Source organism: Salmo trutta, chromosome 14, assembly GCF_901001165.1.
Source record: "Salmo trutta chromosome 14, fSalTru1.1, whole genome shotgun sequence".
Classification (NCBI taxonomy): Eukaryota; Metazoa; Chordata; class Actinopteri; order Salmoniformes; family Salmonidae; genus Salmo; species Salmo trutta.
Genome location: NC_042970.1, coordinates 78,917,395 through 78,942,366, shown reverse-complemented (window position 1 = coordinate 78,942,366; position 24,972 = coordinate 78,917,395). Strand labels below are relative to the sequence as shown.

Below are 24,972 nucleotides of genomic sequence, written 5' to 3'. Positions count from 1 at the left end.
TAAGTACATGGGGTTTAAATCATTAGTTTGGTATATTAACATTTTATGTATTTTTGATCTATCTCCAGTTGTATTCTTTATGAAGTAACATCATGTTGGAACCTCAGAGCATGTGCTTTTCTTTTTTCTCAATGTAATTATTTTAATCTATCTTGTCAAATGTCCTGATTTACTTTATTTGCTAAATCTAATGTCTCCAGAAAGCCAAGATAATATATAATATAACCAAGATGTAAATGTATTTTTAATGGTCCTTTATCAGATGGCCCAAAGAACACTTCAGCATCAGTCAGCCTCTCTGGTGAAATAGTGGAGGGCAGTTCAGTGACTCTGACCTGCAGCAGTGATGCCAACCCACCTGTGGACAAATACACCTGGTACAGGAAGAATGTAACCTCACCAAAAGCATCAGGACAGAGTAACAGCATCACTAACATCAGCTCTGAGGACAGTGGAGAATACTACTGTGAGGCTGAGAATAAATATGGACGTCTCAACTCTACTTCTGTGCATGTAGATGTTCATTGTAAGTACACCAATCCTTCTCTTTTGATCTGAGATTCACACATTTTATATTTTATTTCACTCATACAATCATAAGTCCAAGTATCATGATGTTCCTCATGTTAAACACTGTTTTAAAACACCGTTTTGCTACATACTGTCCACCAGATGGCCCAAAGAACACCTCATTGTCAGTCAGTCCCTCTGCTGGAATAGTGGAGGGCAATTCAGTGACTCTGACCTGCAGCAGTTATGCCAACCCACCTGTGGACAAATACACCTGGTACAAGAAGAATGTAACCTCACCAAAAGCATCAGGACAGAGTTACAGCATCACTAACATCAGCTCTGAGGACAGAGAGGGATACTACTGTGAGGCTCTGAACATTATAGGGAGAGAGACTATCCCTGTCCATTATAATGTTATATGTAAGTATGACACATTCTGTCTAATTTTGTGGTCTGTAACTTTACAGATTTCATTCTGACATCATGCATTTATAAACCCATGATACTGCAGCAGTGTTTCCCTGGGTACCTGTGGTGGGGGTGGGGGCTGTCCTGACTGCTGGAGCTCTTCTACTCACCATCTACTGCACTCTGAAGAGGTGAGTCTTTCATTGAGATATACTGTTAGTTACACATCAACCTCCACTGGAGGTCAGTAGAGAGCAGAACTCACTCTATCCCTCATTACAGGAGATCCACAGGAGGAAGTGATGCCACAGCAGACACACAGGTAATAATGTCAACAACCAAAGTTATTTCAATACCAATACAGCAGACACAGGCAGGAAGCAAATACATGTATGTATGTGTGTTTTATACAGTATTGAGAGTATTTGTGTTTCTGTGTCTCTCTCTCTCTCTCTCTCTCTCTCTCTCTCGACAGAGTGTCCATCCTGATCCTAACAGTGAGACGTACACAGCTCTGGACATGAAGAGTATGACACCCTGGCAGTAAGTCTCTTATAATGCAGTTTGTGTGTCCATGTACATAAAAATGTTAGAGGGACTGGTTCGTCAAGTTCTCATTCAATGTGTCTTCTTCCAGAATGTGAGAGACTCCCCAAAGACACAGCCCCTCAGATAGACACTTAGCCCTCTGATTATGAGAACTTAAGAGAACCATCACAGAACCTGGATTGAAGAGAACCACCACATAACCTGGATTGATTGAGAACCACAACAGAACCTGGATTGAAGAGAACCACCACATAACCTGAAGAGCTGCAGCATCAAACCAAAGCTAGGCTTCACAATACTATTCTCTTACTATCATAATACTTTCTTATCTATTAGGTTTACCAGACAATGTGCTTTAACTTTTGAGTAAATGCTGGAATTTAGATTGTTCTCCTAATGATAAATACAGTATGTCTATAGATGATCAATACAGTATGTATATAGATGATCAATACAGTATGTATATAGATGATCAATACAGTATGTATATAGATGATCAATATAGTATGTATATAGATGATAAATGGGATAGATTATGCTTCTGCTCTTTTTCTATAAGATTTTGCCATTTCCAGATTTGATTACATTTCACGTAGAAATATGTTGAACCATTCATTAGCTCTGCTCCTTCAGGGTAGCAGTAAGCTATACCACTCCCCCAGCAGGAACACAGAACCTAACTGGTGGAGGCTGGGGTGGTGGGAGGAGCTAGAAGCCAGCTCATAGTAGCAGCAAGTAACAGCAGAATGAGTGAGCTTACCTGGTCAGCCTAAATAGACCACCAAATATGGCGGACGTAAATGATACTAGCCTCTAATTGGTGCAATCTCTGCTGATGCGTCAGCTGAGACGGGCACTCAGGTTTATTTTCTGAACTGGCTCCGCTTAGTTTCAGAAAGAAAACACCACGTAGAAATATGTTTAACCATTTACAGTGCATCCGGAAAGTATTCAGACCTCTTGACTTTTTCCACATTTTGTTACATTACAGACTCATTCTAAAACTGATTATTTCCCTCATCAATTTACACACAATACCCCATATTCACAAAGCGAAATGTTTTGTCATTTATAAAAAACAAATACAGACATACCTTATTTACATAAGTGTTCAGGGCCTTTGCTATCGGACTTGAAATTGAGCTCAGTTGCATCCTGTTTCCATTGATCGTCCTTGATATGTTTATACAACTTGATTGGAGCCCACCTGTGGTGAATACAATTGATTGGACATGATTTGGAAAGACACATCTGTCTATATATGATCCCACAGTTGACAGTGCATGTCAGAGCAAAATCCAAGCCACGAGTCGAAGGAATTGTCCATAGAGCTCAGAGACAGGATTGTGTTGAGGCACAGATCTAGGGAATGGTACCAAAACATTCTGCAGCATTGAAGGTCCCGAAGAACACAGTGGTATCCATCATTCTTAAATGGAAGAAGTTTGGAACCACCAAGACTCTTCCTAGAGCTGGCCGCCCGGCCAAACTGAGCAATCGGGGGAGCACCTCAGGGAGGTGACCAAGAACCTGATGATGGTCACCGACAGAGCTCCAGAGTTCCTCTGTGGAGATGGGAGAACCTTCCAGAAGGACAACCATCTCTGCAGCACTCCACCAATCAGGCCTTTATGGTTGAGTGGCCAGACAGAAGCCACTCCTCAGTAAAAGGCACATGAAAGCCCACTTGGTGTTTGCCAAAAGGCACCTAAAGGACTCTCAGACCATGAGAAACAAGATTCTCTGGTCTGATTAAACCAAGATTGAACTCTTTGGCCTTGAAGGCCAAGCGTCATGTCTGGAGGAAACCTGGCACCATCCCTACGGTGAAGCATGGTGGTGGCAGCATCATCCTGTGGGATGTTTTTCAATCGCAGGGACTGGGAGTTTAGGAAGGATCGAGGCAAAGATGAACAGAGCAAAGTACAGAGAGATCCTTGATGAAAACCAGCTCCGGGAGAGCTCAGGACCTCAGACTGCGGCGAAGGTTCACCTTCCAACAAGTCAACTACCCTAAGCACACAGCCAAGACAATGCAGAATTGGCTTCAAGACAAGTCTCTGAATGTCCTTGAGTGGCCCAGCCAGAGCCCAGACATGAACCCGATCGAACATCTCTGGAGAGACAGCTGCGCAGCAATGCTCCCCTTTCAACCTGACACAGCTTGAGGGGATCTGCAGTGAAGAAACTCCCCAAATACAGGTGTGCCTAGCTTATAATGTCATACCCAAGATGACTTGAGGCTGTAATCGCTGCCAAAGGTCTATCAACAAAGTAATCCGCTAGCGGAACGCCTCACCAATATCCAATGGTATAGAGTGGCTCGAATTACAAATACCTCAAAAATGCAAAAACTTCAATTTTTCAAACATATGACTATTTTACACCATTTTAAAGACAAGACTCTCCTTTATCTAACCACATTGTCCGATTTCAAAAAGGCTTTACAGCGAAAGCAAAACATTAGATTATGTCAGGAGAGTACCCAGCCAGAAATAATCACACCCATTTTTCAAGCTAGCATATATGTCACAAAAACCCAAACCACAGCTAAATGCAGCACTAACCTGGATGATCTTCATCAGATGACACTCCTATGACATTATGTTATACAATACATGCATGTTTTGTTCAATCAAGTTCATATTTATATCAAAAAACAGCTTTTTACATTACCATGTTTTGTTCAGAACTAGCATACCCACCGAAAACTTCCGGTGAATTTACTAAATTACTCACGATAAACGTTGACAAAAAACAAATTATTTTAAGAATTATAGATACAGAACTCCTTTATGCAATCGCGGTGTCCGATTTTAAAATAGCTTTTCAGTGAAAGCACATTTTGCAATATTCTGAGTAGATAGCCCGGCATGGAAACTCTAAACTCTAGCCAGCCAATGTTCACACCAATCCCTTACTTAATAATTCCATGACAGGAAGTGTGCACTTGCTCACTTGGAAAAGTGTGGAGAATGGTGACCTCTCAGGCACCTTATTCACACCTTATTGCCAGGTACGGGATTTCCTAGACTAGTAGAGAAATGGCTAGCTATTTTGACACCCACCAAGTTTGGCACTCACCAAACTCAGATTTACTATAAGAAAAATTGGATTACCTTTGCTGTTCTTCGTCAGAATGCACTCCCAGGACTTCTACTTCAACAACAAATGTTGTTTTGGTTCCAAATAATCCATAGTTGTATCCAAATAGGCTTGTGTCCGGCTGATCCGCCATGTTAACCCTGTTCTAGCAGGGCAGAAATTTGTCAAACTGGAAAGGTGTCATCCTTTGAAGGTGCCACGTTGAAAGTCACTGAAGTCTTCATTAAGGCCATTCTACTGACAATGTTTGTCTATGGAGATGGCATGGCTGTGTGCTTGATGTTATACACCAGTCAGCAACGGCTGTGGCTTAAACAGCTGAATCCACTCATTTGAGGTGTCCACATTATTTTGTATATATAGTTTCCCCACAGGAACATTAAACCAACAACAATTTGACAAACTGGGGACATTGTTGGTCCCCTCAAGGTCAAATGCTATTTCTAGGGGGTTTAGGGTTAAGGTTAGAATCAGTGTTAGGTTTAAGAGCGTTTTTATTTATGCTGGTATCAACCCTTGTGTTGCATGGGCCTAATTCAACTTTCCACCCTGTTTCTATATTGTACACCCAACCCTTCTGGAGACAGCGGGAGAACACGAAAGGCCGAAGTTCAACAGGAGGAAGACAATTATTGATAAAGTGCTGAGGATAAGAAGTTAGAATTAGGTTTAGGAGTTAGGGAAAATAGGATTTGAATGGGACTGAATTGTATGTCCCCACAAGGTGGAATGCGCAAGACTGTGTGTGGACGTTTTAACTACTCTTTGTCCGTTTACTATAAAATAGTAAACGGACAAAAAATGTTGTTAGTCCCCATACGATCAAATGCTATTTCTAGGGGGTTTAGGGTTAAGATTTGAATTAATGTTAGAATTAGGTTTAGGAGCTAGGGTTAGTAGGTTTTGGGGTTAAGGTAAGGGAAAATAGGATTGTGAACAGGACTGAATTTTGTGTCCCCACAAGGATAGTTGTACAAGACTGTGTGCATGTGTATGAGCCACTTGCTGTTTAGCCTCACAGCTTGGGGACAGGAGCTATCATTGAACCTGGTGGTCAGTCTTTAGGCTGCTGTATAGCTTGACAGACCATAGAGGGTTGAGCATTTATCTACCTATATTTAGGGTTCTGAGATAGAACAGCTTCAGAACAAGCAATGTAGAAATATGCGTTTACAGCACATCTGTAGATGTTGATCTATAGTGCAACAGAGTATTCACACACACACAACCATATACAGAGGTAGGATCTTAAATTATCTTGCAGCAACAGGAAAAGTGAATTCTGTGGATTATAATTAATGTGGTGGTTGACACTTTTCATTAGGTAAAATGAAGTCTGACATTTTATATTACAAACATTAGCATCACGTTGTATAAATGACAGGTGCAGGAATATGTAATAGGAGGTTTTAAGACACGTAATACAAGTGCACAATACACGAAACCCGAAACAACAAAGCACAGGTACTCACAAGACCAACGGACATGGGAACAATAACTGACCAAGACAATGGTGAACAGAGGGCAGATTTATAAAATTACTAATCAGTGGAAATGGAAACCAGGTGTGCGTAATTAGACAGTTCATTGACGCCTAGAAATCCGGTGATGTAGACTTCCAGAACTGGTGTACGGAATAAACAGCTGTTCTGGATGGATCTGTGAAAGTTGGAGGCCTTTTAAAATCTTGAATACACTGCAAGTTTGCATTTCCAGGAATCAGGAACATTTTCTAGAACAAAAGAGTGATCAAATTAAGATCCTACATCTGTAGCACAAAATAGCGCAACACAAAATGAGCCTGGTTCATTTTCAGTAATGAGGCCCTGTACCCCATTTACAGTTTCTACTTCAATGTATCAGGTGGAGTTATTCACCAGCTATAGAGTGAGTTGTTGTTTATGTTTCTAAGACTGCAGGGTGGGAGATGCAACAATGGCCTTGAGAACAGCAGGAAGTGTGTTGGTGGTCTTTCTCTGGTCTGTAGCAGGTATGGTCTCATTGTTATCTTTTAGTTGCTCTGTTTAATAATCTACAGACATTTCTAAAAGGATAAGAATAATAATGTTATGCTGGTGTGTTCTGTTAGGAGTCTTCACTTCACTTAAATAGTTATCTTTCACACCTCACTGAGTGATGCTTATCTCTGGTTTCCATTCACACTCAAATCAGCAACTACGGCAACAAAGTGTGGACAAACCCCACCTTCAGTGTGAGCCAATTGGCCTTGGCTTAATTCTGATACCGTTGTGTGACTGTGTTTCAGTGGTACTGGGTCAGTATGGCTGGAGTGTGACTTACACCACTCAGAGTATCTGTACTTTGGAGGGGTCAACAGTGGAGCTGTCCTGCTCTATCGAATATCCCAGAGGTTATACAGTCACAACAACCTTTTGGTTCACTAAATATGATGCTGAGGGTCCTGTTAGTCTGAGTGATGACCCAGACTACAAAGGACGTGTGACATACCGTAAGGATAAAGAGAATGGTCACACCCTGTCAATCACAGACCTGAGAGAGAGTGACTCAGCTACGTACAAATTCAGATTTATAGATCAGACTGGGAAATGGAGATATACTGGCAATCCTGGAGTCACTCTGTCTGTCACAGGTACAGTTACATTCAATATAGTTAAACTGTTGAATTCCATTTAGCTCAGTAAAATTGTCTTGGTTTGTTTTTATGTCTGTATAACATAGGATTTCTTCCATCTTTGTATTAGAGTGAGAAGTCCGTGATAAAGGGATTTACAGTGATATTGTTTTTTCTCCAGGTCTTCAGGTGAAGGTGACTGGTGGACATCAGGATAAGAAACTGACCTGTATCACCACCTGTACTCTGACTGACAACCCCACCTACATCTGGTACAAGAACGGACAACATCTAGATGAGAGCACCTCCCCCCAGTACAAAGACCCAGTCTCCAGTAACTATGTAGACAGCTACTCCTGTGCTGTAAAAGGCCATGATGATCTCCACTCTTCTGCAGTGTGTGAGTGTGAATCTCATATGGAATCTAACACAGAATGTATACAGAATGTTTGTACTACATCCTTTTGGTCTCACTCTGTAATTTGATAGGTATTTTCATTCATGAAAATAACTTAAAATACAGTATAATGTACTAATGTGATTCCATTATATTGCAGGTGTCCAGGGTCAGGGCTGCAGCCGAGTAACTTACACCAACAGGACAATCTGTGCCCTGAAGGGGTCAACAGTGGACATATCCTGTACTTATGGCAGTGGTTATGATACCGTCACATCATCACTCTGGTTTAGCACTAAACAGAGTTACAGCTGGAGTGATAAGTTGATCCCTGAGGACCTAACCACAGACGCAGGGTATGCAGGTCGTGTGGAGTATGCACCCTGAGTATCACAGATCTGAGAGAGGAGGTCTCTGCTGAGTACAAGTTCATTTTCAACACACAAACCTCAGGATGGGGGTACAGCTTCCCTGGAACAACATTGACTGTCACAGGTAACACTGCACTCACAACCTTCAGGTGAATGTGACTCCTGCCTAGTGTTGTAACATTTTGGTAACTTTCCCAAAATTCCCAGGTTTTCCAGAAATCTTGGTTGGAGGATTAATTCCTTCTGATTCTGGGATTATTCTGGAAAACATGGGGATTTTGGGAGAGTTACCAGAGTTTTGCAACCCTGTTCCTGCCACAGTGACAATGCAGCAGTGGGTGACATGGATGAATATGTCAATGTATTATTTTATATTGATACAATGGCGACTTCGGCGATATCATTTACAAAATAGCCGCCAACACTCTACTCAGCAAATTGGATGCAGTCAATCACAGTGTCATCCGTTTTGTCACCAAAGCCCCATATACTACCCACCACTGCGACCTGTACTCTCTCGTTGGCTGGTCCTCGCTACATATTCGTCGCCAAACCCACTGGCTCCAGGTCATCTATAAGTATTTGCTAGGTAAAGCCCCGCCTTATCTCAGCTCACTGGTCACCATAGCAGCACCCACCCGTAGCACGCGCTCCAGCAGGTATATTTCACTGGTCACCCCCAAAGCCAATTCTTACTTTGGCCGCCTTTCCTTCCAGTTCTCTAATGCCAACGACTGGAACGAATTGTAAAAATCACTGAAGCCGGAGACTCATATCTCCTTCACTACACTTAAGCACCAGCTGTCAGAGCAGCTCACAGATCACTGCACCTGTACATAGCCCATCTGTAGCCAATCCAACTACCTCATCCCCATACTGTATTTATTGTAATTACTTCGCCACCATGGCCTATTTATTGCCTTACCTCCCTTATCTTACCTCATTTGCATACACTGTATATAGACTTTTTCTATTGAGTAATTGACTGTATGTTTGTTTATTCCATGTGTAACTCTGTTGTTTGTGTCGCACTGCTTTGCTTTATCTTGGCCAGGTCGCAGTTGTAAATGAGAACTTGTTCTCAACTAGCCTACCTGGTTAAATAAAGGTGAAATAAAAATAAAATTAAAAAATGGGAACCATCTGTGTAGGAAAGTATTTGTTTATTGTAATAGAGATCAGGTGAGTCAGGGTTTTAATGATGTTTTTTATTCCGGGTCTTCAGGTGTGGATTAAGGATCCAACCAACATCATAGAGGGAAAGTGTCTTTGTCTGTTCTGTGAGTCCATATGCTTTCTGCAGGACAACCACTCTTACATCTGGTACAAGAACGGACAACGTCTGATCAGGCATGAGACCAAGTACCTGTACCTAAAGCCGGTCAGCAGTGAGGATACAGGCAGATACTCCTGTGCTGTAGAAAACCATGAGGATCTCCCCTCTGCTGAAGAGACTCTCACTGTCAGATGTGAGTATGTGGGATATAATTCTAGAACTATACACTGAGTATACAAAACATTAAGAACACCTGCTTTTTCCTTGACATAGTCCAGGGTTTCACAACTGGCGGTCCGTGGGCCAAATTTGACCTGCGGGTGGTTTTATTTGGCCACCCTCAAGTTTTCTGAGCAAGGTCAGAGTACACATTGTTGCATTATACTATGTGTACTCTTACCTTTTCTGTCATCCTCTTTACCAGATGGCCCAAAGAACACCACAGTGTCAGTCAGTCCCTCTGGTGAAATAGTGGAGAGCAGTTCAGTGACTCTGACCTGCAGCAGTGATGCCAACCCACTTGTGGACAAATACACCTGGTACAAGAAGAACGTAACCTCACCAAAAGCATCAGGACAGAGTTATAGCATCACTAACATCATCTCTGAGGACAGAGGAGAATATTACTGTGAGGTTGAGAATAAATATGGACGTCTCAACTCTTCTTCTGTGTTTGTGGACGTTCACTGTAAGTACACCTAATCTTCATCTCTTCATTGATAATCACACAGGTCAACAACAATAAATAATAGTTAGCAATGTTACACACTTACCATACCATATGATATAGAATTAGTAGGCATATAATTAGTAATGTTACACACTTATCAGACCATATGACATATAATCAAATAAATATTGTTTCATTTGTTCTTCCCTGGTTTCCCCCATATCTCCACCATGCATTTATAATCTAATGATTCTGCAGCAGTGTTTCCCTGGTTTCCTCTATGTCATATCTCCACCATGCATTTATAATCTCATGAGACTACAGCAGTGTTTCCCTGGTTTCCTCTATGTCATATCTCCACCATGCATTTATAATCTCATGATACTACAGCAGTGTTTCCCTGGTTTCCTCTATGTCATATCTCCACCGTACACCAGTGGTGGTTCTAGACCGTTTCAACTGGGGGGGCCAAGAACCAGAACAGAACCTGGACTGAAGAGAACCACAACAGAACCTGGACTGAAGAGAACCACCACAGAACCTGGACTGAAGAGAACCACCACAGAACCTGGACTGAAGAGAAACAAAACAGAACCTGGACTGAAGAGAACCACCACAGAACCTGGACTGAAGAGAACCACCACAGAACCTGGACTGAAGAGAACCACCACAGAACCTGGACTGAAGAGAAACAGCATCAAACCAAAGCTAGGCCTCACAATGCTATTCTCTTACTATGATATTGCTTTCTAATCTAGAAGGTTTAAGACAATGAACTTTAGCTTTTGAGTAAATGCTGGAATTTAGAATTTAGATATCTCCTAATGATAAATACAGTATGTGCACTACCGTTCAAAAGTTTGGGGTCACTTAAAATTTCCTTGTTTTTGAAAGAAAAGCAAAAAAAATGGTCCATTAAAATAACATCAAATTGATCAGAAATGCAGTGTAGACATTGTTAATGTTGTAAATGACTATTGTACCTGGAAATGGCAGATGTTTAATGGAAAATCTACATAGGCATACAGAGGCCCATTATCAGCAACCATCACTCCTGTGTTCCAATGGCACGTTGTGTTAGCTAATCCAAGTTTAACATTTTAAAAGGCTAATTGATCATTAGAAAACCATATTGCAATTATGTTAGCACAGCTGAAAACTGTTGTGCTTGCTGATTAAAGAAGCAATGAAACTGGCCTTCTTTAGACTAGTTGAGTATCTGGAGCATCAGCATTTGTAGGTTCGATTACAGGCTCAAAATGTCAACTTATCTGTTTACTGTCTATAGATTGTATTGCTGATCTTTTTTTATGGGATTTTACCAATTCCAGATTTTTATAACATATAAAGTATTGGCTTGTCTTAGTGACACAAAAAGGAATTATATTGACAGGAGATTTGAAATATTTGTAGCTCTGGAGTTGCTCCTGATGTGTTTAAAGATGTTTTACTTTGTATTGCTGTCAGATATTATTGGGCATTTTATATTATGTAATACCATATTGTTCAGTGTCATAATATTATTAATCATTACGTATTTTAGATACATTGAATACAGTATAAGCATCATGTTGTAAATGTTGTTAATTTACATTGATTCATAACTATATCCATACAGCTCGGTTCTTGTATTTCTGCCTATTGGACACATGATGGTGCCATTGAACCACATAACCATGAGTGGCAAGGCACACACACACACACACACACGCACACACACACACACACACACACTCACACACTCACACACACATACATACACACACACACACACACACACACACACAGACACACACACACACACACACAGACACACACACACACACACACACACACACACACACACATACATACATACATACATACATACATACATACATACATACACACACACACACACACACACACACACACACACACACACACACACATACACATACATACATACATACATACATACATACATACATACATACATACATACATACATACATACATACATAGAACTTGCCAGATTCTTTCCCAGTAGTTCAGACATTGAATGGGTGTGCGCGTATGGATGTCTGTGTGTGTGGTATGGGTATGTTGCTTCCTAGACTATTGAAGGAGTACTCTAATGTAAGTTGTCAAACATATTTACTAGGTGGAAAAGATCTGGACTATTTCTACTTTGATCTCATTTCTTGTATTTCTTTGGGAATGGTTTGTACTCCTAATGGTGTCTGGAGCTCTACCCCTCTGCCCTATCAGATGCTCAGAAGTCCATACAGCTCGCCCCTATTGGCCAAGGGATACTTCCTCAAGGGGAGTGCACTGATGGGTTAAAGGTCAGTGTCTGAGCTCTTTACTGTGAAAGTTGACATTGCTGACAGTGTGTGTGTGTGTCTGTCGGTAAAATCTGACTCTCAATCTCTTCTCCCTCTCCCCACTCATCTTATTTCCCCCTCTCTTCCCCCTGCTGTCTCTCGCTTCATCTCCCCTCTCTCTCCCATCCTCTCTCTCTCCCTCCCCTCCCTCCCCTCTACCTTTGAGGAGGTGCAGAGATCGTTGCTGCTGGAGAAGTTTACAACAGTGCAGGCTGCTCTCGGCTCCCCTCTCAGGACTACAGTGGTGGACCTCTCCTCCCCAGGACTCCAGTGGTGGACCTCTCCTCCCCTCAGGACTCCAGTGGTGGACCTATCCTCCCCTCAGGACTCCAGTGGTGGACCTCTCCTCCTCCTCTCGGGACTCCAGTGGTGGACCTCTCCTCCCCTCAGGACTCCAGTGGTGGACCTCTCCTCCCCACTCCCAGTCTGTTGTTTGGTTATTCCACATCTAAATTATACATAATTTAATGTGAGTGTATATACCTACAGCTATAGGTTCTATAGACTGTCCAAAATAGCACCCTATTCCTACATAGTGCACTACTTTCTACCAGAACCACATGGTCTTGGTCAACCATAGTGCACTGTGTAGGGGTTAGGGTGCCATCTAGGTCACATTCATAATGCTCTGTTGTTGTAAGGTTGCTGTAATGGATTTATTCTGACCATGGTCCCCTCCCTTCCTCTCATCCTCAGGTCCCCCTGTCCCTGTCTCTGGGTGGGGTACGTCACCATGGACCTCACTGAGAAACACATGTTGGACCTCTTCAAAACGTATGACCATCATGCCCCATTTCTATCTGTTTTAGTTCAGTATCTGCATCTCTAACTACATGTTAGTTAACAGACGCTCTTATCCAGAGCGACTTACAGGACGACTTTCAGAGTTCAACATTCTAATTCTATCTCCCCTCACCTACAGTACAGAACATAGAGAGTATCACAGTTCTACATTCTAATTCTATCTCCCCTCACCTACAGTACAGAACATAGAGAGTATCACAGTTCTACATTCTAATTCTATCTCCCCTCATCTACAGTACAGAACATAGAGAGTATCACAGTTCAACATTCTAATTCTATCTCTGTGGCTCAGTTGGTAGAATTGCTCAGTTGGTAGAGCATGGTGTTTGCAACACCAGGGTTGTGGGTTTGATTCCCACGGGGGGCCAGTAAAACAAAAAAATGCATGAAATGGATGCATTCACTACTGTAAGTCGCTCTGGATAAGAGCGTCTGCTAAATGACTAAAATGTAAATGTAATCTCCCCTCACCTACAGTACAGAATATAGAGAGTATCACAGTTCTACATTCTAATTCTATGTTCTGTACTGTAGGTGAGGGGAGATTGTGTCAGAGTTCTACATTCTAATTATATGTTCTATACTGTAGATGTGGGGAGAGAGTATCAGAGTTCTACATTCTAATTCTATGTTCTGTACTGTAGGTGTGGGGAGAGAGTATCGGAGTTCTACATTCTAATTCTATCTCCCCTCATCTACAGTAAATAACATAGAAATAGAATGTAGAACTCTAATACTCTCTATGTTCTGTCTCTCCCTAGTTGTGGTTATATGTGTGGTGAGATAGAGAGTATCAGACTTCTACATGAAAGATTATGTGCCTTTGTCAACATCAAGAATACCAACATGGCTGCTCGCGCCTTGGAGAGGCTCCAGGTGAGTGGTGGGATGAAACATAATGCTGTCAAATGCATTTAACTATGTGAGATGTGCTTTCAATTATTTAGCATGCACTTTAGGAGATTGTACTTTTGGGGATATGCTATTGGTTCCTTTGTTCTATTGGGACAATGCTATTGGTTCCATTGTACTATTGGGACTAGGCTATTGGTTCCATTGTACTTTTTTGACTCTGTTATTGGTTCCATTGAACTTTTGGGACTATGCTATTGGTTCCATTTAATGTATTTTGACAGTGGCTGCTGTTGTATGTATTTTGACTTTGGTTGCTATTGTATGCATTTTGACAGTGGCCGCTGTTGTGTGTATTTTGACTGTGGATGCTGTTGTATGTATTTTGACTTTGGTTGCTATTGTATGGATTTTGACTGTGGATGCTGTTGTATGTATTTTGACTTTGGTTGCTATTGTATGTATTTTGACTGTGGCTGCTGTTGTATGTATTTTGACTTTGGTTGCTATTGCATGGATTTTGACTGTGGATGCTGTTGTATGTATTTTGACTGTGGCTGCTGTTTGTCCTACTGTCCAGCGGGTGGAGATGGAGAGCACCAGACTGGTGATTAGGTACCCAGACTGCTAGGTCCTCTCCTCAGACCTCAACACCTCCTCAGCCTCCCAGTATGCCGCCACAGGGTAAGGACATCCGACTATCTGTCAAAACATCAACTATAATTTATAAACATATTTAAGCATTTATAATGTTTTATTCTAAATTGTTACTAATCTATGGGCCATGAATTGTACAAAATTCAGACAACTGACAGAAGGTGGGGACAGGATTGTGTTTTCATACTGTTTGTGTCTCTCTCCCAGGCCCAGGAGGATGGCTCCCATCAATGGTGATGAGTGTTTCTTCTGGAGGACCACTGGCTGTCTCTATGGTGACAAATGTCGCATCAAACACAAGCCTGACCATAGAGGAAGAGACAGGAAACCATGGCAACCCTGACCACCCTGACCACCCAGACTAACCTGAACACCCTGAACATCACGCACCGTCCGGATATAACAGAGGGAGGAAGAAGAGGAGGAAGAGGAAGAACAGAATAATGAAAATGAAGATTAAGGAAGAGGGACCGTGTACCTACTTTAAAAGGGAACAGGAAGCTTGGATAGAATGGGGGTGTTGGGTGGTATCACCACTTTTGTAGTCCTCTGACACACAGAACACTGGACGTACAGTATGAGTGTGTGAAGTGTCAATCAAAGTGAAGAGCAGTGCTCCTCTGATTTCCTTTCCCCTCTCCCTCGGCCTGAGCTGTTTTTGAATTGAATTACAATTGAATATAGGGCATGTTCCAGGCAGACTATATTGCAGTCGCCTGCCAGATCTCACAATGCCTGGATAGGTGTTTGTGTTTAAGATATCAGTTAATCCGTGATTCCCGACTGCGCAATCGATGATGTGGCACACAACCATTGGTTGGTGCGCACAGATTGACTGCAATGTAGTCAGCCTGGAACGCCCCCAGTGTCCATGTGGTGTTCTAACATCCACACTAGACCACCTAAACTGAAACAAGTAGTGTGCTACTGTGGATATTAGAACGAGGCCCATATCTTCAGTTCAGTGAATTTATACTGTACATGTATGTTCAGTGGACTAATACATGTATGTTCAGTGGACTAATACATGTCTGTTCAGTGGACTAATACATGTATGGTCAGTGGACTAATACATGTATGTTCAGTGGACTAATACATGTATGTTCAGTGGACTAATACATGTCTGTTCAGTGGACTAATACATGTATGGTCAGTGGACTAATACATGTATGTTCAGTGGACTAATACATGTCTGTTCAGTGGACTAATACATGTATGGTCAGTGGACTAATACATGTATGTTCAGTGGACTAATACATGTATGTTCAGTGGACTAATAATGTATGTTCAGTGGACTAATACATGTCTGTTCAGTGGACTAATACATGTATGTTCAGTGGACTAATAATGTATGTTTAGTGGACTAATACATGTCTGTTCAGTGGACTAATACATGTATGTTCAGTGGACTAATAATGTATGTTTAGTGGACTAATACATGTCTGTTCAGTGGACTAATACATGTATGTTCAGTGGACTAATAATGTATGTTTAGTGGACTAATACATGTATGTTCAGTGGACTAATACATGTCTGTTCAGTGGACTAATACATGTCTGTTCAGTGGACTAATACATGTCTGTTCAGTGGACTAATACATGTCTGTTCAGTGGACTAATACATGTATGTTCAGTGGACTAATACATGTATGTTCAGTGGACTAATACATGTCTGTTCAGTGGACTAATACATGTCTGTTCAGTGGACTAATACATGTCTGTTCAGTGGACTAATACATGTATGTTCAGTGGACTAATATATGTATGTTCAGTGGACTAATACAATTGAAGTTGACTAAAGTGACAATATGAGGAGCACAGAATGACTGAGAGCATCAATGTAAAATGACAATCTGTCTGTATCCTCTCAGCATGTGGGGGAACTGGGTGTACAAATGACTGTTTTATTATGTCAATCAGTTGTATTCATTCATAATAAAATACAGTTTTATCAAATCATATGTAGTGTCATTATTAATGTAATGTCATTATTCAGAAAGGTTATGTATGGTGTTATAAAAACCAAATACAGTTTTAGCAACAAGTTTGGGGAATTAACACCACCACCACCAGAACTACTATTTCTCAAACCTCTCAGGAGGGACCCATCTATCCACTTTCCATATTGTAGCCACCAATGAAGAAATGCAAGTAGCCGATGACATATAAGACAGACATTTCTTGTAAAGTCCCTCTCTCTCCTGAAGATTTTCACACCTTTCTTAAAGCCCTTCACCGACGTGTTGGTTGCCAGGAAGAGGCATCATGAAAACAGGAAGCCAGCTCTGCAGCACCTTTCAGCCCCTCAGTACATTAAGTTGCTGTCAACCACAGAACTCACACCCTTCTGTTTCATTCTCTTCTTGGACAGTAAGCTCACCTCCCCTCTCTCTCCTCACACTGTAAGTACAATGGATGATGTCTATCTTTTCATTATTATTTGTTTCTAGTCATCAAACTTCTGCCAGGCATGGCAATTCAAATTATTGTTGGGCATGACAATTCCAAATTCTGCAGGGCATGACAATATTTGTATATTGTTGTTTTGTTTGGCTGTTAGCCTAGACATACATAATGTAGACCTACAAACAGATTGTTTGTCTGTTAACCTAGACATACATAATGTAGACCTACATACCGTTTGTCTGTTAGCCTAGACATAAATAATGTAAACCTACACACAGCGTGTTTGTCTGTTAACCTAGACATACATAATGTAGACCTATTTACAGTGTGTTAGTCTGTTAACCTAGACATACATCATGTAGACCTACATACAGTGTTTGTCTGTTAGCCTTGACATACATAATATAGACCTACATACAGTGTGTTTGTCCGTTAACCTAGACATACATAATGTAGACCTACATACAGTTTGTTTGTCTGTTAGCCTAGTTATACACAATGTAGACCTACATACAGTTTGTTTGTCTGTTAGCCTAGACATACATAATGTAGACCTACATACAGTGTGTTTGTCCGTTAACCTAGACATACATAATGTAGACCTACATACGGTTCGTTGTCTGTTAACCTAGACATACATAATGTAGACCTACATACAGAATTAGAGTGTGAGTTATGTTTTTCATGTGAATCTCTTTGTAAGATCTCTTTGGATAATGGTGTCATGTATTTTCGGGTTTATTATGTGTTTTTAAGTGCAAAAAGATGATGACTTCTGTGACAGCATGGGCAGCATCATTGAGGGCTGTATCCATTTTAAAGTAGTTAATTTCCTCTTCAACTTCCATGAGTTAATGACGTGGTTTAAAGTATAATACTTTGCATGCTGTGTTGAGGACTCTGAGAGCAATAGATTGCTGTGGAGACTTTCTAGAAAATGGACTAAAGTAAGAGTGAAAATAGAAGTAAGATTGATTGACTGGATGCTTACAAAGAGCTCAGGAATTAACATGAGACACAGTGATGGTGGGATGTGTTTAGGAATAGTATTAACATGAAACACAGTGATGGTGGGTTGTGTTTAGGAATAGTATTAACATGAGACAGTGATGGTGGGTTGTGTTTAGGAGTAGTATTAACATGAGACACAGTGATGGTGGGTTGTGTTTAGGAGTAGTATTAACATGAGACAGTGATGGTGGGTTGTGTTTAGAAGTAGTATTAACCTGAGACACAGTGATGGTGGGTTGTGTTTAGGAGTAGTATTAACATGAGACAGTCATGGTGGGTTGTGTTTAGGAGTAGTATTAACCTGAGACACAGTGATGGTGGGTTGTGTTTAGGAGCAATATTAACATGAGACAGTGATGGTGGGTTGTGTTTAGGAGTAGTATTAACATGAGACAGTGAAGGTGGGTTGTGTTTAGGAGTAGTATTAACATGAGACACAGTGATGGTTGGTTGTGTTTAAGAGTAGTATTAACATGAGACACAGTGATGGTGGGTTGTGTTTAGGAGTAGTATTAACATGAGACATAGTGATGGTGGGTTGTGTTTAGGAGTAGTATTAACATGAGACAGTGATGGTGGGTTGTGCTTAGGAGTAGTATTAACATGAGACACAGTGATGGTGGGTTGTGTTTAGGAGTAGTATTAACATGAGACAGTGATGGTGGGTTGTGCTTAGGAGTAGTATTAACATGAGACACAGTGATGGTGGGTTGTGTTTAGGAGTAGTATTAACATGAGACACAGTGTTGGTGGATTGTGTTTAGGAGTAGTATTAACATGAGACAGTGATGGTGGGTTGTGTTTAGGAGTAGTATTAACATGAGACACAGTGATGGTGGGTTGTGTTTAGGAGTAGTATTAACATGAGACACAGTGATGGTGGGTTGTGTTTAGGAGTAGTATTAACATGAGACACAGTGATGGTGGGTTGTGTTTAGGAGTGGTATTAACACGAGACACAGTGACAGTTGGATGTGTTTAGGAGCAGTATTGTAATGAGACACAGTGACGGTGGGTTGTATTGTGGAGTAGTATTGACGGTTTGTTGTGTTTAGGAGTAGTATGAACATGAGACACAGTGATGGTGGGTTGTGTTTAGGAGTAGTATTAACATAAGACACAGTGACAGTGGGTTGTTTTAAAGAGTAGTATTAACATGAGACACAGTGATGGTTGGTTGTGTTTAGGAGTAGTATTAACATGAGACACAGTGATGGTGGGTTGTGTTTAGGAGTAGTATTAACATGAGACACAGTGATGGTGGGTTGTGTTTAGGAGTAGTATTAACATGACAGTGATGGTGGGTTGTGTTTAGGAGTAGTATTAACATGAGACACAGTGATGGTGGGTTGTGTTTAGGAGTAGTATTAACATGAGACACAGTGATGGTGGGTTGTGTTTAGGAGTAGTATTAACATGACAGTGATGGTGGGTTGTGTTTAGGAGTAGTATTAACATGAGACACAGTGATGGTGGGTTGTGTTTAGAAGTAGTATTAACATGAGACACAGTGATGGTGGGTTGTGTTTAGGAGTAGTATTAACATGACAGTGATGGTGGGTTGTGTTTAGGAGTAGTATTAACATGAGACACAGTGATGGTGGGTTGTGTTTAGGAGTAGTATTAACATGAGACACAGTGATGGTGGGTTGTGTTTAGGAGTAGTATTAACATGAGACAGTGATGGTGGGTTGTGTTTAGGAGTAGTATTAACATGAGACACAGTGATGGTGGGTTGTGTTTAGGAGTAGTATTAACATGAGACACAGTGATGGTGGGTTGTGTTTAGGAGTAGTATTAACATGAGACAGTGACGGTGGGTTGTGTTTAGGAGTAGTATTAACATGAAACACAGTGATGGTGGGTTGTGTTTAGGAGTAGTATTAACATGAGACAGTGACGGTGGGTTGTGTTTAGGAGTAGTATTAACATGAGACACAGTGATGGTGGGTTGTGTTTAGAAGTAGTATTACTCCTAAACAGGAATGGCTGGAATGAATGGAACACTATCCGTAAATTTTATTCATATTACTGTACAAATGAATAGGGACATCAGGACAGGAAGCTGCAGTAATGTTGAGATGCCAGTAGGGAGAACTCTAGTCTAGAACACTGGAACCTTCAGTACCACTTTGATGCAGCTGATGAGGAGTGTAAATTGAATGTGTTTGTAGAATAGAATGAATGACATCATGGAACTGACCAAATGTAAATGGAACTTTGACCTGTTCCATGTAGAACTCGGAGGGACAAGGCAACACATTCTAAGATATTATAAACATTCCATATAGAATAGTCAACATATTGTTAATATGGTTCTGTATTTAAATAAAAGTGGATATGGGGGACATTTTGTCCATTATAGAAATGTAGGGCCCACTCTAATACAGTAACCTCCCTTTTCTGACATGTTGTTCTGATCGTCATGCATGTTAATGTCTTAAAGAGGAAGGAAAGGACAGTTCTGTTTCAGCTACTTTTGTTCTGACTACTTTAAGCCTCCTGTTGTGTTTGTTTCATGTTAATTCATTCTGTGTTCCCGGTCCAAAATGACCGACACATTATAGCTGATTATAAATCCATAATAACACATATATTATCACCTAATGTTGTGATAGATCTTTTATCAACTTAAATTATTGTGAACATTACAAGTTTTGAACTTCTATTTGCTATTTATGGCCTGTAGGCCTCATTGACCTGAGCTCATACAACACGTTTTTGAGTAAAAAAGCAAAATGTGTGGATTATTTTGACTATAACAAATACTCAGATGAAACATATTGTGTTGTTTATCACAGACTACTTTGTGTCAAAGTTTAACAAGGACTCTCTCCTCCTCATCAGTGTCGTGATCAAAGATATGATCAAGAGCCTCACATACAGTATATCGTTTGGTCATTGTGCTGCCACAGAATGAATTGTGAGCAAGGCCTCAAAAAGATTTATATACCAGAGCAATGTAAAAAGTTCTATATATTATTGAAACAATGTTGTGATTGTTTGTGAAAATGCCAACAGGTGTGGTTCCCGTGGGGGAAAGATTCTATTGGGGAAATGTTCCCGTGGGGGTTGACATGGAAGCCAAGAAGGGGAGTGAGGTGTGTGTGTGTGTGTGTGTATGCGCGCGCGCACTCAAACACACATGCATTTGGGGGTCTGGGAGAGGAAGTCTGTGCATCTGATGAATGGACAAGTGTCTTAACTCATTTTAATACACTAATTGTGGTCTCACCCATTCATTGCTACTGACCGGTCATTTTTGACCGGTAACAAAAGTAAAAAAAAACACCCAAAATGTTATGAAAATCACCTAAATGTATTTTGTGTGTTCAGATGCCCTGTGTGGACAAAGTCATGGAACCTTATGACCTTATGAACCTTATGACAATCAGATTAAATGAATGACATTTTTCAGAGAGAAAATCGGTTCAATTCCACCGGAACACAGCAGGAGGGTTAAATATGCATCAAAGGGAAAGGAAATGGGGATACCTAGTCAGTTGTACAACTGAATGCTTCAACTGAAATGTGTCTTCCACATTTAACCCAACCCCTACGCAACTACAGAACTGACACTTACTAGCAGTTCCCACTCACTACCAGTCAGTTGACTCACTGTACAAGACCTCTCCTCTTCACTTCACTCTGTACGTACTCTTGACAATATCTTGAAATATAGTTTTGGGTTATTTGATTTTAATCATAAGTCATATTCTTGAGGGTAATGTATCATTTTACTTCTTGTTATGTTTTGAGCTGTGTTTTGGTTGTTACATCAGGGTCAGTATTCATAAAGTGTCTCAGTGTAGGAGTGTTGATCTACATAGGGATGAGATGATTAACCAGGGTAAAAAAGACATTCAAACAAACGTTTGAATCCCTGCCACGTGTACTGGCCTGTGTGTGGTTGTGAATGACACAGCAGATTTTTCTGAGGGCCCTTCAGGACCAGACTGATAGGGAGTAGAGTTGACATCTACACTGTGTAGGATGTGTGTTTTAACTTTTCTACATCCATAACAACCAGCTCTCTAGACTTTGATACAGACTCCATGGGCCTTATGGGCCTCCACTACAGATGGTTTGTGTGTGTCTGGAACTAAGGGATCTAGCCTGAACCATGAAAAAGATCCCTACCAAACCCAGATTCATCTGTCTGACTGCCAGATGGAGAAGCCTGATTCATCACTCCAGAGAATGCGTTTCCACTGCTCCAGAGTCCAATGACGGCAAGCTTTACACTTCTCCAGCCGACGCTTGGCATTGCGCAAGGTGATCTTAAGCTTGTGTGTGGCTGCTCGGCCATGGAATCCCATTTCATGAAGCTCCCGACAAACAGTTCCTGTGCTGATATTGCACCCAGCAGCAGTTCGGAACTCGGTAGTGACTGTTGCAGCCGAGGACAGACTATTTTTTTTACGCGCTAGGCACTTCAGCACTTGGCTGGTCCCGTCTTGTGAGCTTGTGTGGCCTACCACTTCGCGGCTGAGCCGTTGTTGCTCCTAGACGTTACCACTTCATAATAACAGCACTTACAGTTGACCAGGGCAGTTCTAGCAGGGCAGAAATTTGACGAACTGACTTGTTGTAAAGGTGGCATCCTATGAAGGTGCCACATTGAAAGTCACTGAGCTCTTCAGTAAGGCCATTCTACTGCCAATGTTTGTTGATGGAGATTGCTCGATTTTATACATCTGTCAGCAACGGGTGTGTTATGGCCTAATCCACTAATCTGAAGGGGTGTTCACATACTTTTGAATATATAGTGTCCTGAGCTTTGTTATATCTCCTAGATATAGGACAGTCACTTCAAAACCTTAGTTCTTAATATACATTTTTTCACTGTCTTTTTTTACCATTTATGAATGTGTTATTCAATGTGTTTATATGGGCTATAGCAGTAAAGGATACATTCAATATTTTATCAAATCATTTTTAAGTATTTAATTTTTTTACCTAAAGGGGTACTATAATTCAAAATCAAATAGCTAAATGATCCAATGTAGGACCACCTTAAAACAATTCCATATGTCAGCTAGTAGAACCCCCCCAAACGGCTTAGACTTTTAGAGGTTCAGAAACCCAGTGTCAGAGGGAACAATGTCCAGCACCTAGACACAAATCAAATCAAATTGTATTTGCCACATGCTCCAAATACAACAGGTGTAGACCTTACTGTAAAATGGTTAATGACAAGCCCTTAACTAACAATGTAGTTGTTTTTAAGTAAGAAAATAATACATTTTTTAAATTATGGAAATGCTAAAATAAAAATCACAAAATAACAATAACGAAGCAGCAATAACCAAATACATGAAAGATTAATCAATGTCATTTAAAAAAACACGCATCATGCAGACACAATGGGACTGTCACGTCCTGACCAGCAGAGGGAGGTATTGTATCAGTTGTGGTCAGGATGTGACAGGTTGTTTGTATGTTAAGGGTTTGTGTTGGGGATGGGACTCCCAATTGAAGGCAGGTGTGTTGAGTTGCCTTTGATTGGGAGTCCTATATAGAAGGGTGTGTTTTTCTTTGGGATTGTGGGTAGTTGTTTTTGCACTGCGTTTGTATAGCCTGTAAACCTGTTGCTGTCGTCTTTATTGTTTTGTCCAGTGGATACTTTACTCCTTTTTTTGAAATTAAAATATGAGTATCCAAATACCTGCTGCGCCTTGGTCTTCTCTCCAGTACGAAATTTTTTTGTGACAGAACTACCCACCACCAAAGGACCAAGCAGCGGAAGAGGAGGAAGCCACAGGAGAACAGGGTGTATGAATGGACATGGGAGGACGTCCTGGACGGCAAGGGAGTCTACACTTGGGAAGAGATCCTGGCCGGAAGGGATCGCCTCCCATGGGAACAGGTGGAGGCACTCAGGAGAGTGGAGGCAGCTGGACAGAGGAACCAACGGGAACGTTATGCTGGAACACGGCTGGCGAGGAAGCCGGAGAGGCACCCCCAATCATTTTTTTTGGGGGGGGCACATGGGTAGCTTGGCCAGGCCAAGGAAGAGCCGTAAGCCAGCTACCCGTGATTACAGGGAGGTGCCTATGAGGTGGAGGGCGCCATGTTACGCTGAGGTACGCACCATCTCGCCTATACGGACACACAGGCCAGTCCGCCCTGTACCAGCGCCCCGCATGTGCCAGGGTGAGGGGAGCATCGAGCCGGAAGGGGTGATACCAACCCTGCGCTCAAGACCGCCAGTGCGCCTCGATGGTCCGGTGTTTCCCGCTAGACGCACTAGCATGGAGGTGCGTGTCTCCAGGCTGGCACGTCCAGTACCAGCCCCACGCATCAGGCGTCTAGTGTGTCAGCCCAGCCTCGCCAGTCAGGAGTCGCCAGAGCTGCCTGCCAGTCAGGAGTCGCCAGAGCGGCCTGCCAGTCAGGAGTCGCCAAAGCTGCCTGCCAGTCAGGAGTCGCCAGAGCTGCCTGCCAGTCAGGAGATGCCAGAGCGGCCCGACTGCCCAGAGATGCCAGAGCGGCCCGACTGCCCGGAGATGCCAGAGCGGCCCGACTGCCCGGGTCTGCCAGAGCGGCCCGACTGCCCGGGTCTGCCAGAGCGGCCCGACAGCCCGGGTCTGCCAGAGCGGCCCGACTGCCCGGGTCTGCCAGAGCGGCCCGACTGCCCGGGTCTGCCAGAGCGGCCCGACTGCCCTCCGGCCCAGCCCGAGTGGCCCGACTGCCCTCCGGCCCAGCCCGAGTGGCCCGCCTGTCCTCCGGCCCAGCCCGTGTGGCCCGCCTGTCCTCCGGCCCAGCCCGAGTGGCCCGCCTGTCCTCCGACCCAGCCAGAGTGGCCCGCCTGTCCTCCGACCCAGCCAGAGTGGCCCGCATGTCTTCCGACCCAGCCAGAGTGGCCCGCATGTCTTCCGACCCAGCCAGAGTGGCCCGCATGTCTTCCGGTCCAGCCAGAGTGGTCCGTCTGCCAGGGTCAGCCCGAGTGGCCTATCTGCCCGGCGCAGCTAGCGGCGCCACCGAAGTGGAAAACG

General features: G+C 42.3%; 1 protein-coding gene across 1 annotated transcript in view; it reads left to right on the top strand.

The window, feature by feature from the left end:
* The first annotated feature begins 6,380 nt into the window (after positions 1–6,380).
* Positions 6,381–24,972, top strand: part of LOC115147894 (B-cell receptor CD22-like) — a 206,691-nt gene continuing 188,099 nt past the window's right edge. The window contains exons 1-7 of the mRNA XM_029690153.1: positions 6,381–6,565; positions 6,842–7,229; positions 7,484–7,502; positions 9,240–9,405; positions 9,637–9,658; positions 12,945–13,022; positions 13,814–13,928. Coding sequence (XP_029546013.1) covers positions 6,511–6,565; positions 6,842–7,229; positions 7,484–7,502; positions 9,240–9,405; positions 9,637–9,658; positions 12,945–13,022; positions 13,814–13,928 — 843 coding nt within the window. The 5' untranslated portion in view covers positions 6,381–6,510. The remainder of the gene's footprint in view (positions 6,566–6,841; positions 7,230–7,483; positions 7,503–9,239; positions 9,406–9,636; positions 9,659–12,944; positions 13,023–13,813; positions 13,929–24,972) is intronic.